Raw genomic sequence first — 12,622 nt, 5'->3', positions numbered from 1 at the left:
TATACAAAATGGCACGGCTAACACCAAATCATTCCCTGGAGAGAATACAAAATAATCAAGGCTTCTTGGGGGCAGGTACAAAGCAATGCTGAAACACAGTTCCTTGGGGAAGACCCTCAGTCTGCAGGGCGGCAAGCTGAAGACACTGCACATGAGGAGAATCACGATCACCTATTTCAAGCATCGCAGACATGATCAAAACTGAGGGCTCAGAAGCCACAGAACCCTGTTTGCATTTCGCTGAGCGAAATAAACGTCCTTCATTGTCGACGAGGCTCGCCAACTACATTAAGACTTACAGAAGACTGCGAAATCTCCCAGTCAGTAGAGGGGTCTTTCAAGTCACTTTCGTCCTTCAAGTATTTCTCAAATAACTGCTTGTTGATCGGCTCCTCCATGTCGAGAATATCTAGGGCCTGCTGATGCTCTTTCGCGGCATACTAGGAAAAAGGCAAGAACAGCCTCTGTCACCTTGACCGGCTCTTGGCACTTGTCCTCACAGCGACCCTGACACAGCTCCGTCTGTCCTTCCTCCCCATGACTCACCCACAAGATCTGTCCCGCATCACCATGACCTCACGCTAGATACCCACAAACACTGCAGACTTGGAAAGGGAGACAGCAACTGTCACGTCCACATATCCCATTTAACTGTCCAAAGAACGCTCACTGCAGTCCGCTTCCAATGCAGAGAATATTCTACAGCACACAGCACTAATGGAAAGCACACTTCCTCACAGCATACTAAGCTATCACCAGAATTCTCATACACCTATGAGGATGTACGACATTCAGTTAAAATTTCTGTATTTTTTGTAATTGAATCACCAAGATACACAGTTACAAAGTTGTTCACAGTTGAGTTTCAGTAGCACAAGGTTCAGGCACCGGTGTCCACTTCCCTCCACCCATGCCCCAGTTTCCCTCCTGCCTGCCACCCCACCACCCCACTATGGTGGACACTTTTCTTGTTTTTTTTCTTTTAGGCGCACGGTTTCCCGAAAGGGTATCATGCATATCACTTTACCTCCTTTCAGACCCATTTCCTGTTCGCAGCGATCATTTCCCACTATCGCTTTCACAGTGGTCCCTGCTGTGTCCGAACTGCACTGCCCCCCAAACATCAGTGAACATTTTAACAAAAGAAAATGAAACAGAGCTTACTTACATGGCATCGAGCTGCAAGGTAGCGACAAGCTTCATACAGCTAGAAAAAAAGTTAATCATTATGAAAGTGGTCAAGGTAAGACACAGCTTTGCTCTAAAAGAAAACTCGAACCACAAAATGAACTTTTCTAGCAAGTTTACTTCTCTTCTTTTACTTTTCCAGAGAAAAGAATCTAATCTTTATCTTTAAGCCACGTTCATCATGAACTTAATATTTTAAAAACGAAGGAGTTCCCAAGGGAGATCTGAACAGAACACATGACTTCTTGATAAACTCAAGGAGGGGCACACAAAGCACTAGCCAGCAAGGAAACTTGCTGGGGAAGGGAGGCAGAGGAACTGCTCGGAGCGGCCAAGTAGGAGTCTCCGACTGGAGACACAAGCAGAGGAGTGTCCCCCAGGACTGGCAGCCCCAAGTAGTCACGTGAGTTTACAGAGGCAAAGTCATACCCCAGTGAGCAACAGATACAATGGGTGAGAAGCCGCAGGAACTGAGACCAGCAGAGCAAGAAACAGAGGCAAAAGAGCCAGCTCCCCGTTAGGCTGGCCCATGGTCATGGCGAACTGGCTTGCAGTTATGGGGGACAATCACCATGGCGGGAGGGGAGTGATTCCAGGAGCTGACCGGCTTATTTATTGGCGGCCCTTGTTAATGAGTTGTCCCTGACCCTTAGAAGACTGGGGAGGGGGTTCCTTTCTGCTGACAAGCTAGGAGGGGAATAAAGATGGAGGCCCTCATGTCAGGAAACCCCAACCAGGAGCTGGTCAGCTTTCCAGGCCTGGTGTGTTAGCTGCCATGTGTCCAAGGAACTGTGAGTACTCAGGTGACGGGCCACTATTCCATTCCTAACAATGGTGGCAGGGTAGAATACACTGGGAACAAACTATAAAGGGTTCTGGAATCTTTAAAGAGTATCTGGTTTTACCCAAAGAGACAGGCAATCACTGAGTCTATGAGTAACAAAATCAGAGCTATCCTTGTACAGGCTGGAGACAAGCACCGTGGAAGAAAGGAGGGCAGTAACGGGGGAGGCCATTACAAAACAGCACGCAGAGAAAGGCCTGACTCAGGCAAGCGGGAATGGGAAGGAAAGAACATTATCATTTTAGTGCTATTTAGAAGCAGAATATTCAAAATGTAGTAGGGTAGGAGATAAACAAAGTTGCTAAGGTTAGGAACAACAATTCTCTCTTTCCAATCAAAAAATATTAAGTCCCTTAAAATAATTCTGACATAAAGAGCATACACACTTAAAATACTAAAGACATCTTTAAAGCTTTGCGAGCTTCTGGGGCTGGAGCGATAGCACAGCGCGTAGGGCGTTTGCCTTGCACACTGCTGACCCGGGTTTGAATCCCAGCATCCCATAGGGTCCCCTGAGCACTGCCAGGAGAAATTCCTGAGTGCAGAGGCCAGGAGTAACCCCTGTGCATCGCCGGGTGTGACCCAAAAACAAAAAAAGAAAGCTTTAAAGTGGACAAAGTCACTTACCTTGTCCAGTTTTCGGGACCGAAGTGCATGAGCTGCCCTGTGATACTGGGCTGTCAGGTAAAGACACTGAGCCAGCCAGTAAACGTCCTGTGGTTCCTCTGGAGGCAAAAGGTGCAAGAGAGGACTTTTAAAGACACAGAATCATGTTTTTTGGTTTTTTTTAAAAAGACAACCAGAACGTGTTACTTACCATGAGAGAGAGAAGCGACTTTATCAGCCCAAAATAAAGCACTCTGATACTGTTGCTGTAACAGGAAGGAAAAAGTGGTCACTGCTCTGGTACCGACGACGTTTTTAGAATAGCGCAAGCTGGAAGAGTCTCTCTCCCTGCAAATGCCGACTTTGGTTTCACTTTGGCGCCACCCCGGGCAGTGCTCGAGGCTTACTCCTGGCGCAGTGCTCAGAGGCCCCTCCTGGGGGCCCTGCGGCGGGGCCCGTCGGCGGCAGCAGGGCGAAGTGCCTCACCCTGCCCCGAGACTACGCTGGGGCCCCGGGCCCAGGGCTCGGCACGTGCGCGTCAGTCGCGCCGTCCCCTCGCCCAGGAGGGCTGGCCGGGCCGAAGCCCGTCCCGGGATCCCGGCAGGACAGGCGGGAGGAGTTTTCCCTCGCGGTCCCCATCTCGCAACAAAGTGTCAGCGCGGACCGCGCGGCACGGGAACCGCAGCCCTCCTCCCGCAGCCCTCCTCCCGCGTCCGGGCGGTCGCGAAGCGCGGGGCGGGCCCGGGAGCCGGGCCGGGAGCGGGGCCGGGAGCCGGGCCCGGAGCGGGACCGCAGCGGGGCCCGGAGCGGCCGCGGCCGAGGCCCTGCCCAGCGGCCCGCAGCGCCGGCCCGTCCGCGCCTCCCGGCCCCGCCCACGCGCGCCGGGCCCCGCGCACCTGGTCCAGGTACTGCCGCACGCGCTTCCGCAGCCGCTCCAGGTTCATGGCCGCGCCCGCGCCCGCCGCCGCCGCCCGCCCGCGCGTCCGTGCGTCCGTGCGTCCGTCCCGCAGCCGCCGGGCGGCCAGACCCGCGGGCCGCAGAGCACTTCCGGCCTGGGCCCCGCCCCGGAAGCCGGCGCGCGCGGCCCCCCGCGCCGCGGGAGTCCCGCGCCCGAGGTGCCGGCGCTTCCGGGTGCCGCGGGAGCCCCGCGCCCAAGGTTCCGGCGCCCGAGGTTCCGGCGCCGAGGCCCCGCCCCGCTCCCAGGCCCCGCCCCGCGCCCCAGGCCCCGCACCGCGCCCCAGGCCCCGCACCGCGTCGAGACCCCGCCCCGCGCCCCAGGCCCCGCCCCGCGCCGAGGCCCCGCCCCGCGCCGAGGCCCCGCCCCGCACCCCAGGCCCCGCCCCGCGCCCCAGGCCCCGCCCCTCCGCGCCCCAGGCCCCGCCCCGCGCCCCAGGCCCCGCCCCGCGCCCAGGCCCCGCCCCTCCGCGCCTGGGCTCGCCGGCGGCGTGGCCCGGGCCCGGCCGGGGGAGGGTCCCCGCCGCGCTGCCCCCCGGGGAGGAGGGCTCCGGCGGCTCGGGCCGGCTCGGGCTTGCTTCCCGGCGGTGCCGTCCGCGTTTCTCTAAGTGCCGTGGGGGCGGGTGATACGAGATCGCCCTGTGCCCGCCGAGGGGCGGGGGCCTGGGCACTGCGGGGAATCGAGGCTGGAGCACGGTGTGCCCGAAACGACTCGATGCTGCCCACCGTGGCGTCTCGGCGATCGCCTTAAACTACCAAATCTAGCGGCCAACCGACTTCGGCCGTCTCCGGCGTCAGAGTTTCCCTCCGGGCGTGGGCACGGGCAGGGCCTTGGCAGAGCCCGGGAGGGGGGGGGGGGGACGAGCCCGGCCACCGGAAGGCTGGGCGGGGGGGGGCGGCGAGCCCGGCCCTATGCGGGGCGCTGGCCGCCAGCGGGCAGCAGTGGCCACGGGGCCCGGCTCTACCCCGGGCAGCTGCAGGGGCAGGAGTCTGGCCTGGGCGTGGGCTGGACACGAGGCTGCTCTCCCCACGTGGAGCACCAACTGCCCTCCGGTGGGAGGCCAGCCCGGACAGGGTGCGGCCCGCGAGGGTCAGAGGGCCGTTTCCCCGCTGGACTGTCCAAGGGGTGAGCGGCCTGCTCAGAACCGCCCAGCAGAGCAGCTCACCGGGCTCCAGCCCTGCGGTTTGAGCACCGTCTGTCTGTGCGGGGCAGGAAGACTTGGGGTGATTCTGTTGGGCAGCCCAGGCCAGGTCCGAGACACAACTCACTTGGTCTCCAAGTGGGACTTGATCTATTGCACGCAGATGAGCTAAACTTACCTCCAAGCCTCTCTGGGGGCCACTCCGGTGGAATGGACCACAGCTGTCCCTTCATCTTGAACCCTACAACTGCCAGAGCAGTACAGAGTTTTGTTGAAGAAGTGGGGGGGAGTATGCAAGACTTAATCACTTTTTTAAAAATTCCCCTCTAAGTGTTGGGAGGATCCTCCCAGGGTAGGAGATGCATGCTGTAAGTAGATATAGACAAACATGATTGCCACTCAATGCCTCTTTTGCAAACCACAGCACCCAAAAGGGAGAGAGAACAAAAGGGAATGCCCTGCCACAAGAGGCAAGGGGGGTGGGGGGGATGGGGGGTGGGAGGCTTACTGGGATCAGTGGTGGTGGAGAATGGGCACTGATGGAGGGATGGGCACTCGATCATTGTATAACTGAAACCCAAGCACAAAAATTTGTAAGTCAACAACTGTACCTCATGGTGTTTCACTAATAAAATTTTCTTTAAAAATCCCCTTTAAGGCATTAGTTTGATAACAGTTTTTTTCTGGGAGTGGCAAGAAAACAGCAGATTCCCAAGACCCTCTCGGTCATGCTGATTTCTTATTCTGGACCTGATATTCCCATTACATTTCAGTGTGCCTGTTCACTTCATCACCGTGAGTCAGGCTCACTTTGAGTCAGGCTTTCACTTCATCACCGTGAGTCAATCTGGTTTATTGAGATATTGGTTAAAGTAGCCAGTCACGGGTTTTAAGGTCACTTGATCACTTGATATCCCGTTACTCATCGATTTGCTCAAGCAGGTACCAGTAACGTCTCCATTTGTCCCTGTCACATGCTAGTGTAGCCCAATGGCGTCTGCTCGCTCCAGGAACATGAAGAGCCTCAAAACGTTCATTCAGGGTCTTGACGAAGAAGTCTGACCATCTCGTAGGTGGGCGGCCACGCAATCTTTTGACATCCTGTGGAATCCAGTCAGTAAGAGCTCTAATCCAGTGGTCGTCTTCAAATCGCATTACGTGTCCAGCCCATCTGATTTTCAACACTTTGGCAAACGAGAAAGCATCCCTGATTCTTGATCGTCGATGGAGGTCGGAACTCCGGATTCCTTCTCTCACTTGAGTGAAGTGTGATATTCCAAGCATAGCTCTTTGGTTTTAAGATAAATTACACAAAACCCAACTGGGAATTACAAACAAAATTCACAATGACACAAATATGGTAAGGATTAATAGCTGGGGGGGAGAATCCAGCTCACAACACCAAATATTACTCTGCATAATTTGTTTTTAGCTATCAGCCTAAGAAGCACAGAAATAGGCTTGCTGCATCACGCTGTCAGCAGTGTGTGAGCAGTTTGAGAGAGTGGCCTCTTGCACAGCTGGCGGCTGCCCACGATGTTTCTGGGGGGGCTCACTGGTGTTCCGTCAGCCAGACCTTAGACTGCTGCTGCGACCTTGGTGCATGCAGGGCCGCCTCTCTTCCCCTTCCGTGTTGCAAGGGGGCTTTTCCTAGGACACTTGTCTTCTGGCCCTTCAGACTTTGCTGCCTCTTCAGTTTGGGGTCCAGGCTTTGAGGTGGCTTTGCAAATTTCAGTTTCAGTTCCTGCTGGATTAAAAATATGTTCACACAATGTAATATTAATTTACTTGAATTCATGGGGAATGGAATTTTGAAGGAGGATTGTGTTTGAAGACCACACAGCAGTATTCAGGGCTTCTTCCTGGTTCTGCACTCAGAGATCACTCCTGGTGAGGGTTGAGGGGCCACACAGGGTGCTGGGGATGAAACCGAGCGTGCCTGCATGCAACACAAATGTCCTACCTGCTGTACTATCGCTCTGGCCCCGAAATGGAGTGTTTTAATTCATTGAGAGTTCCATTTTGTTTAGAATTAACCGTAATTTTTTTTTTTTTGCTTTTTTGGGTCACACCCGGCAATGCACAGGGGTTCCTCCTGGCTCTGCGTTCAGGAATTACCCCTGGAGGTGCTCAGGGGACCACATGGGAAGCTGGGAATCAAAACCGGGTTGGCCGCGTGCAAGGCAAACGCCCTACCCGCTGTGCTGTTGCTCCAGCCCCTTAACCATAAAATTTTAAAGACAATTTTACCCCCAGATCTTCCCTTTTAAAGTATGTATTTCAGAACACTGAGTTGTACAATCATCAAATTCCATTTTTTTTTTTTTTTTTGCTTTTTGGGTCACACCCGGCGATGCGCAGGGGTTACTCCTGGCTCTGCACTCAGGAATTACCCCTGGCAGTGCTCAGGGGACCATATGGGATGCTGAGAATCGAACCCAGGTCAGCCACGTGCAAGGCAAACGCACTACCCGCTGTGCTATTGCTCCAGCCCCTCAAATTCCATTTTAGAGGCCTTCTCTCACTGCCCCACAAACTGCACACCATCAGTTATCATTTGCCAGTCTGCCCTCACTCAGCCCCTGGAGACCACCAATCTCCTTGTGTTTCCAGGGCTGGCCTGCTGGGGATATTCCACAGAAGTGGAATGGCACCATCTGGGTGGCCTCGTATGGCTCCTTTCACTTCCTGGCCTGTCTTCTAGGGTCAGCTACTGTGTGCCATGTGTCAGGGCTCTATTCCTGATGATGATCAACTAATTGATTGGCTGTCCATTGTATGGTTCTGTCATTCGGGTCTATGGTCACTATGGTGAATGGGCTGTTGTGAAAATTCCAGTACGCGGTTTTGTGTGGGCATGCATTTTCCTTTCAGATGTCTACCTCAGCATGGAATTATTGGGCTAAGTGGTGCTTTGTGGAGAAAGGAAGACTACTCGGTCTCTTCGCGGTGCCCGAGTTCCTCCTGCCCCTCATCTCCACACCTCAGCATCGGTCTCAGTGTGGTTTTGACAGACTTTCCTCTTCATGTTCAGCACCTCTGGAGGCTTGTTGACGTCGTGACATTTTCTTGGAGAAATGTTATTCAAATAACAAGACAGTCGTTTGTTATTTCGATTTTGTGGTTGAAAGTCTGAAATAAATCAAAGTACTTTGCCTGTGCTAAAGTACTGTCGGGGGTGGGTAGGCCTGCAGCTCGGAGAGCAAATGGCGATTTCCCACCGTCCGGACTAGTGAACTGTGGCCCCTTCCCTTCGAAACCTGCAGCGTTCTAACAGCCTGACTTTGCTTCTCTTCCTGAAGTGAACGGCCAGCCCTGAGCGCATCCTTCTGCCACATCCCCAGGATGCTGATTGCATCCCCAGTGTCCTGCCGTGCTCAGCAATCCTGCAGCTGAGTTCAAAACAGCAGAGGCACCAGAAGGAAGGGGTTTTGGCTGCAGGTTCCCATGCCAGGGGCTCAGCCTCTGTCCTGTGCCTGTCATCTGCCGTCCACCTAGCCACAGAAGTCAAAGGTCCTAGGCACTAAAAGCAGGGCATGAAGAGTACCAGGGACAGCAGTTTGACCCGAGTCCACAAACCTGACAGGCCCAAACCTGTCTCCCAGTGTTTCCCATCTCTGGATTTTCACAAAGAAGGAAGGAGCTGGAATAACTCCCTGGCGGCCAGGTGCCAGCTCCGGTCTTTGTCACGATGAGCAGAGCCTCTCTCTGGCCTGGTACTGACCCTGCCTGGAACCAGTTAGCTCTCCTGGCCGAAGAACCATGATCTGCAGTGGGGCAGAGCCAATCGAGAGGCTCCAGCTGCTCTGTTCGCCCGTCCGTTTCGCTTTGGCTTAACACATCTCTGTGCTCTGGGGCTCATAAGGACACTGGGAGAGAGAGGAGTTCAAGTAAGTAACCAAGGATGGTTGAAGCATAGGGACCACACGCTTGCTGATGCCAATAACATAGATTAAAAAGTAAGGAAGCAAATAAAAACAATATTCAAGTCAATGACTATGCTGTTGATTTTTTTTTTGTTTGGGGGACACTGGTGGTCCCTGAGGCGTGCTCCTGGCACTGTGCTCACAGGTTGGCACTGGCCTCCTGCATGCAGAGCCTGTGCTCAGCCCAGGGAACTGTCCCTCTGCTCATCAGTCAGTAAATCCAGATGGACAAAATCAGGGAATTCTGCTTAGAAACACAAAGTGGCGAGGAAATATTAAAAATAAAAATAAAATGATGACCAAAAGCAAATTAGAATAAATCGAAGGGTGGAGCAGAGTTACAGCACAAATCCCACAACATGGAGCCCCAGAGAAAAGGGCCCAGACGGAGTCTCCGGAGCCTGAGGAGGACGTCCCCCCAGGGACTGACTGCAGACCGCTCAGCACCGGGGGACTGGGCTGTGTACACTGGCGCAGAGTGGCACCTTCTGGAAAATAATATTTTTGATATTCCTGTCTGATTTTTAACTTGCCATAGATTTTTAAAATGAGATTTTTTTCCTCTCATACAATGTAAAAAATATATTTACTAAATGATGTATAATAAATGGCAGAGTCATGCTTAAGACCACTCTCCACACGTTTGGACAAGCCTTACACATGAAGGAACCGGCAGAGGAACCCAGGTGTGCGGGACCCGGGGCTGAGATCTCCAAGCCTGCTCGGATCGGGACTGGGCCTCTTCCACCCAGATCCCCTGTCTTCCAGGAGCTAGGCGTTATACCCACCAACTGCCCCCGGCGCCGTGTTATCCCATCAACGGCCAAGATCCAGGGACTATAAAACCCAGGTCCCGGAAGCGCGTGGCCGCATTTGAGGCTGCACAACCTCTTATTGTCTAGTCCTCACTCTTGGAGAACCCAACAGACTACTGAGTGTATCCTGCCCGCATAGTAGAGTGTGGTAAGCTCCCCGTGGCATATTCGATATGCCAAAATCCAGTAACAATGATGGGTCTCATTCCCCTGACCCTGAAGGAGCCTCCAAGTGGCACTTGCTAAAATCTCAGGGCTAGGACGAATGAAGACGTTACTTGGACCTGCTTGAGGAAATTGATGAACAACAGGATGACAGTGATACAGTGATAGTATAATAACTATCTCATCAATAAATCTATTAAATTCTTAAGAGAAAACATGAAACTCTTTTTATAATATTATTTGAGATACTCCTTCCTAGATACGGCACAAAAAAACAAATGCTATGAAGGAAAGTGACAATAGTGATATCTACCTAAAAAAAACTAGATTAAATGATAATTATTCAATAGTACAGGTTATTTACACTATATAATTTCTACATATTTATAACTAAAAGATAACCAGTATAAATAGTTGAACAGTGATTCATTACAGAAATCAGATGGCACAAAATTCAAAAGTATGAATAATTACAATGCCACAGTCAACAAAAGTTGACTTTTGAGGATACTTTTTGATACTTTTTGGTAGCTACAAGTAGAATTGCAAGTTGTTACATTATTTGGAGGGCAATTGGTATAAAAAATGCAGTGTGGGTCTGGAGCGGTAGTAGAGTGGGGAGGGCGTTTGCCTTGCATGTGGCCGACCCGGGTTCAGTTCCTGGCATCCCATATGGTCCCCTGAGCTCCGCCAGGAATAATTCCTGAGTGCAGAGCCAGGAGTAACCCCTGTGCATTGCCGGGTGTGACCCCCCAAAAAAGCAAAACAATGCTCACCTTTTGATTATGCACCTGCCCTTTCAGGAATATAAATTATAGAAACAATATGTGTAGAATTACATTTGGACCAGGATGGTTGTCACAGTTTCATTCTGAATAGTGAAAAACTGAAAATACCCTGAATCCCTTTTTTTTTTTGAGGGACCTATAAGGGGCAGGGGAGCTACAGAGGGTGAGGATTGGGGAATCCAATTCAGGATTTTACACATACAAGGCATGTGCTCGACCACTTGAGAGAACTCTTCTGGACAACAGCCTGGATTTCCATAAGCAGGGAACGAAGTACACAAATTAGGACACACACGTATGTCTAAATGACATTTTGTAATTACTGAAAAGACATAGAAAAGAAGTTCCTGTGCGAATAAAAAATATTCCTATGACTTGAACTTGGGTACTTTCATTAATAATATTTAGCAGTTGGGAAAGAGAAGGGACCATTAAGTCAATAATGGCTGGAGGATCGCTCGGGAGGGAGACGTGTGCTGAAAGTAGACGAAGAACCAAACATGACGGCCTCTCAGTATCTGAATTACAAACCATAATGCCCCAAAGCAGAGAGAAGGTAAGAGGGAAATTGCCTGCCAGGGAAGGGGCGGGAGAGATACCGGAGACGTTGGTGGTGGAAAATTGATGAACAACAGTGGAGGTCTGGAGAAGGGATGGGGGTTCGATCATTGTAGAACTGAAACTCAATCTGAAAGCTTTGTAGCTGCATCTCATGGTGATTTGATAACAAATTTAAAAATAAAATAAATCATAAAGATAAATAATACTTAGCACATTAAATAGTTTTGCTCAGAGTGAGCAACTTGCAGAAACCGACATGGATTCTGCTTCCCTCTTTTCTTCTTTTTTAAATGTAGCCGCTATTTATTCAGCCATTTATTAAGCTGATTGAGCTGGACATGAACTCCACATTACTTTTATTGTTTAATTTTTTTAATTGGATATCTGTGAGATAGACCGTTACAGAGCTGTTCGTAATTGGGTTTCAGTCATACAATGATCCAGAACCCATCCCTCCACCAGGGCGCATTTCCCACCACCAATGTCCTCCTTTTCCCTACCACAATCCCCAGCACCCCAACCCCAAGCCCCAGCCTCTCTCTGTGGGAAGCACTTTCCTTCTTGCTCTCTCTCTCCTTTTCCTTTTGTGCACCATGGTTTGCAGTACAGGTGCTAAGAGGTCATGGTGTTTGTTCAGGGCATTCATTATTTTATTGGGACAGTAAGGCTGGAGTAGCTTTTCAATTTGGTGGCAGCTTTGAGGTGTGGATGTGACTGCCGAGGCTTCTGGAAGTACAGGGAGATGGTGAGGGGGGGTAGCCCAACCCAATTCTGAGAAAGCCTGGAGATTTCAGTCACGAAACCCGCATGCCAAAGTTTTCAGCAGATTCTGTCTTGGTGAGGTCCGTCCTGAGACGGAGTCAGGCGGGGGGTGTGGTGGCAATTTTGGATTGAGGAAGCAAGTGGCTGCTGGGGGCTCTGCTCACCAGGCCAACCCGCCCCCCTCCGACTTACCCCGTTCTGTTCAGTCGAGCACAGGTCCAAGATTAACTGTGGCCTTTGATCTCTTTTGAGATTCATCTATGGGTCTCTGAAATCAGGCCAATGAATGAACTTGTGTAGCTGAGCCGGAGGTGGTTTGTGGGGTGGCTCCCACATACCTAAGTTTTGGTTGTTTAATTTCTTGGTAAATTTGGCCCCAACTTGTTGGGGTCTGGCCAAAGGCACAGCGGCAATTTTGGGGTGTCAGGAAGCCTGAAGCACTATCAGGCTGCTGCTGCACTCGCCCTGCAGGTACAGGTTGACCTGTTGGCGGCACCATTAACCCCTCTGCTTCCATTTCTGTTTTAAGAAAAAGATATACATAAAACGTAGTGAAAACTGTTATGGGTGTTATTCCTGGGGGTTCAACTCAGGAGAACTTCTGCCTTTCTGGTCATTTGGAGGGACTCCCTAGCAGTGCTCAGGGAGGGAGGGATGAGAGGTGGGTGGCAGCGGAGGAATGTGGTGCCAGAGATTGAACTCAGGACCCTGAATGCAAAGCTTGTGCTCCAGGCCGGGGGCTCCAGGTTCCTCCCAGGCATGCCTGGGTGACTCTGAACCAGCAGGCGCCCTGGGCAGAGAGGCAGGGAGGGTTGGGGGCCCAGGAGCTTAGGGAGAGCTCCTGCCTGAAGTGCCGATTGACCCTGGGTGT

The 12,622-nt window shown here is 52.0% G+C and overlaps 2 protein-coding genes across 3 annotated transcripts in view; both read right to left on the bottom strand.

The window, feature by feature from the left end:
* Nucleotides 1-3,601, bottom strand: part of CDC16 (cell division cycle 16) — a 36,313-nt gene extending 32,712 nt beyond the window's left edge. For both annotated transcript variants that reach the window (XM_056129805.1, XM_056129806.1), the window contains exons 1-5: nt 3,535-3,601; nt 2,850-2,904; nt 2,660-2,757; nt 1,169-1,207; nt 300-440 (exon numbers count right to left, since the gene is read on the bottom strand). In XM_056129805.1, coding sequence (XP_055985780.1) covers nt 300-440; nt 1,169-1,207; nt 2,660-2,757; nt 2,850-2,904; nt 3,535-3,582 — 381 coding nt within the window. In that variant the 5' untranslated portion in view covers nt 3,583-3,601. The remainder of the gene's footprint in view (nt 1-299; nt 441-1,168; nt 1,208-2,659; nt 2,758-2,849; nt 2,905-3,534) is intronic.
* Nucleotides 1-12,622, bottom strand: part of UPF3A (UPF3A regulator of nonsense mediated mRNA decay) — a 116,783-nt gene that overhangs the window by 57,372 nt on the left and 46,789 nt on the right.

This window comes from Sorex fumeus, unplaced genomic scaffold (assembly GCF_029834395.1).
Source record: "Sorex fumeus unplaced genomic scaffold, SorFum_2.1 ptg000072l, whole genome shotgun sequence".
NCBI lineage: Eukaryota > Metazoa > Chordata > Mammalia > Eulipotyphla > Soricidae > Sorex > Sorex fumeus.
This window is presented reverse-complemented; position numbering and strand designations above follow the sequence as displayed.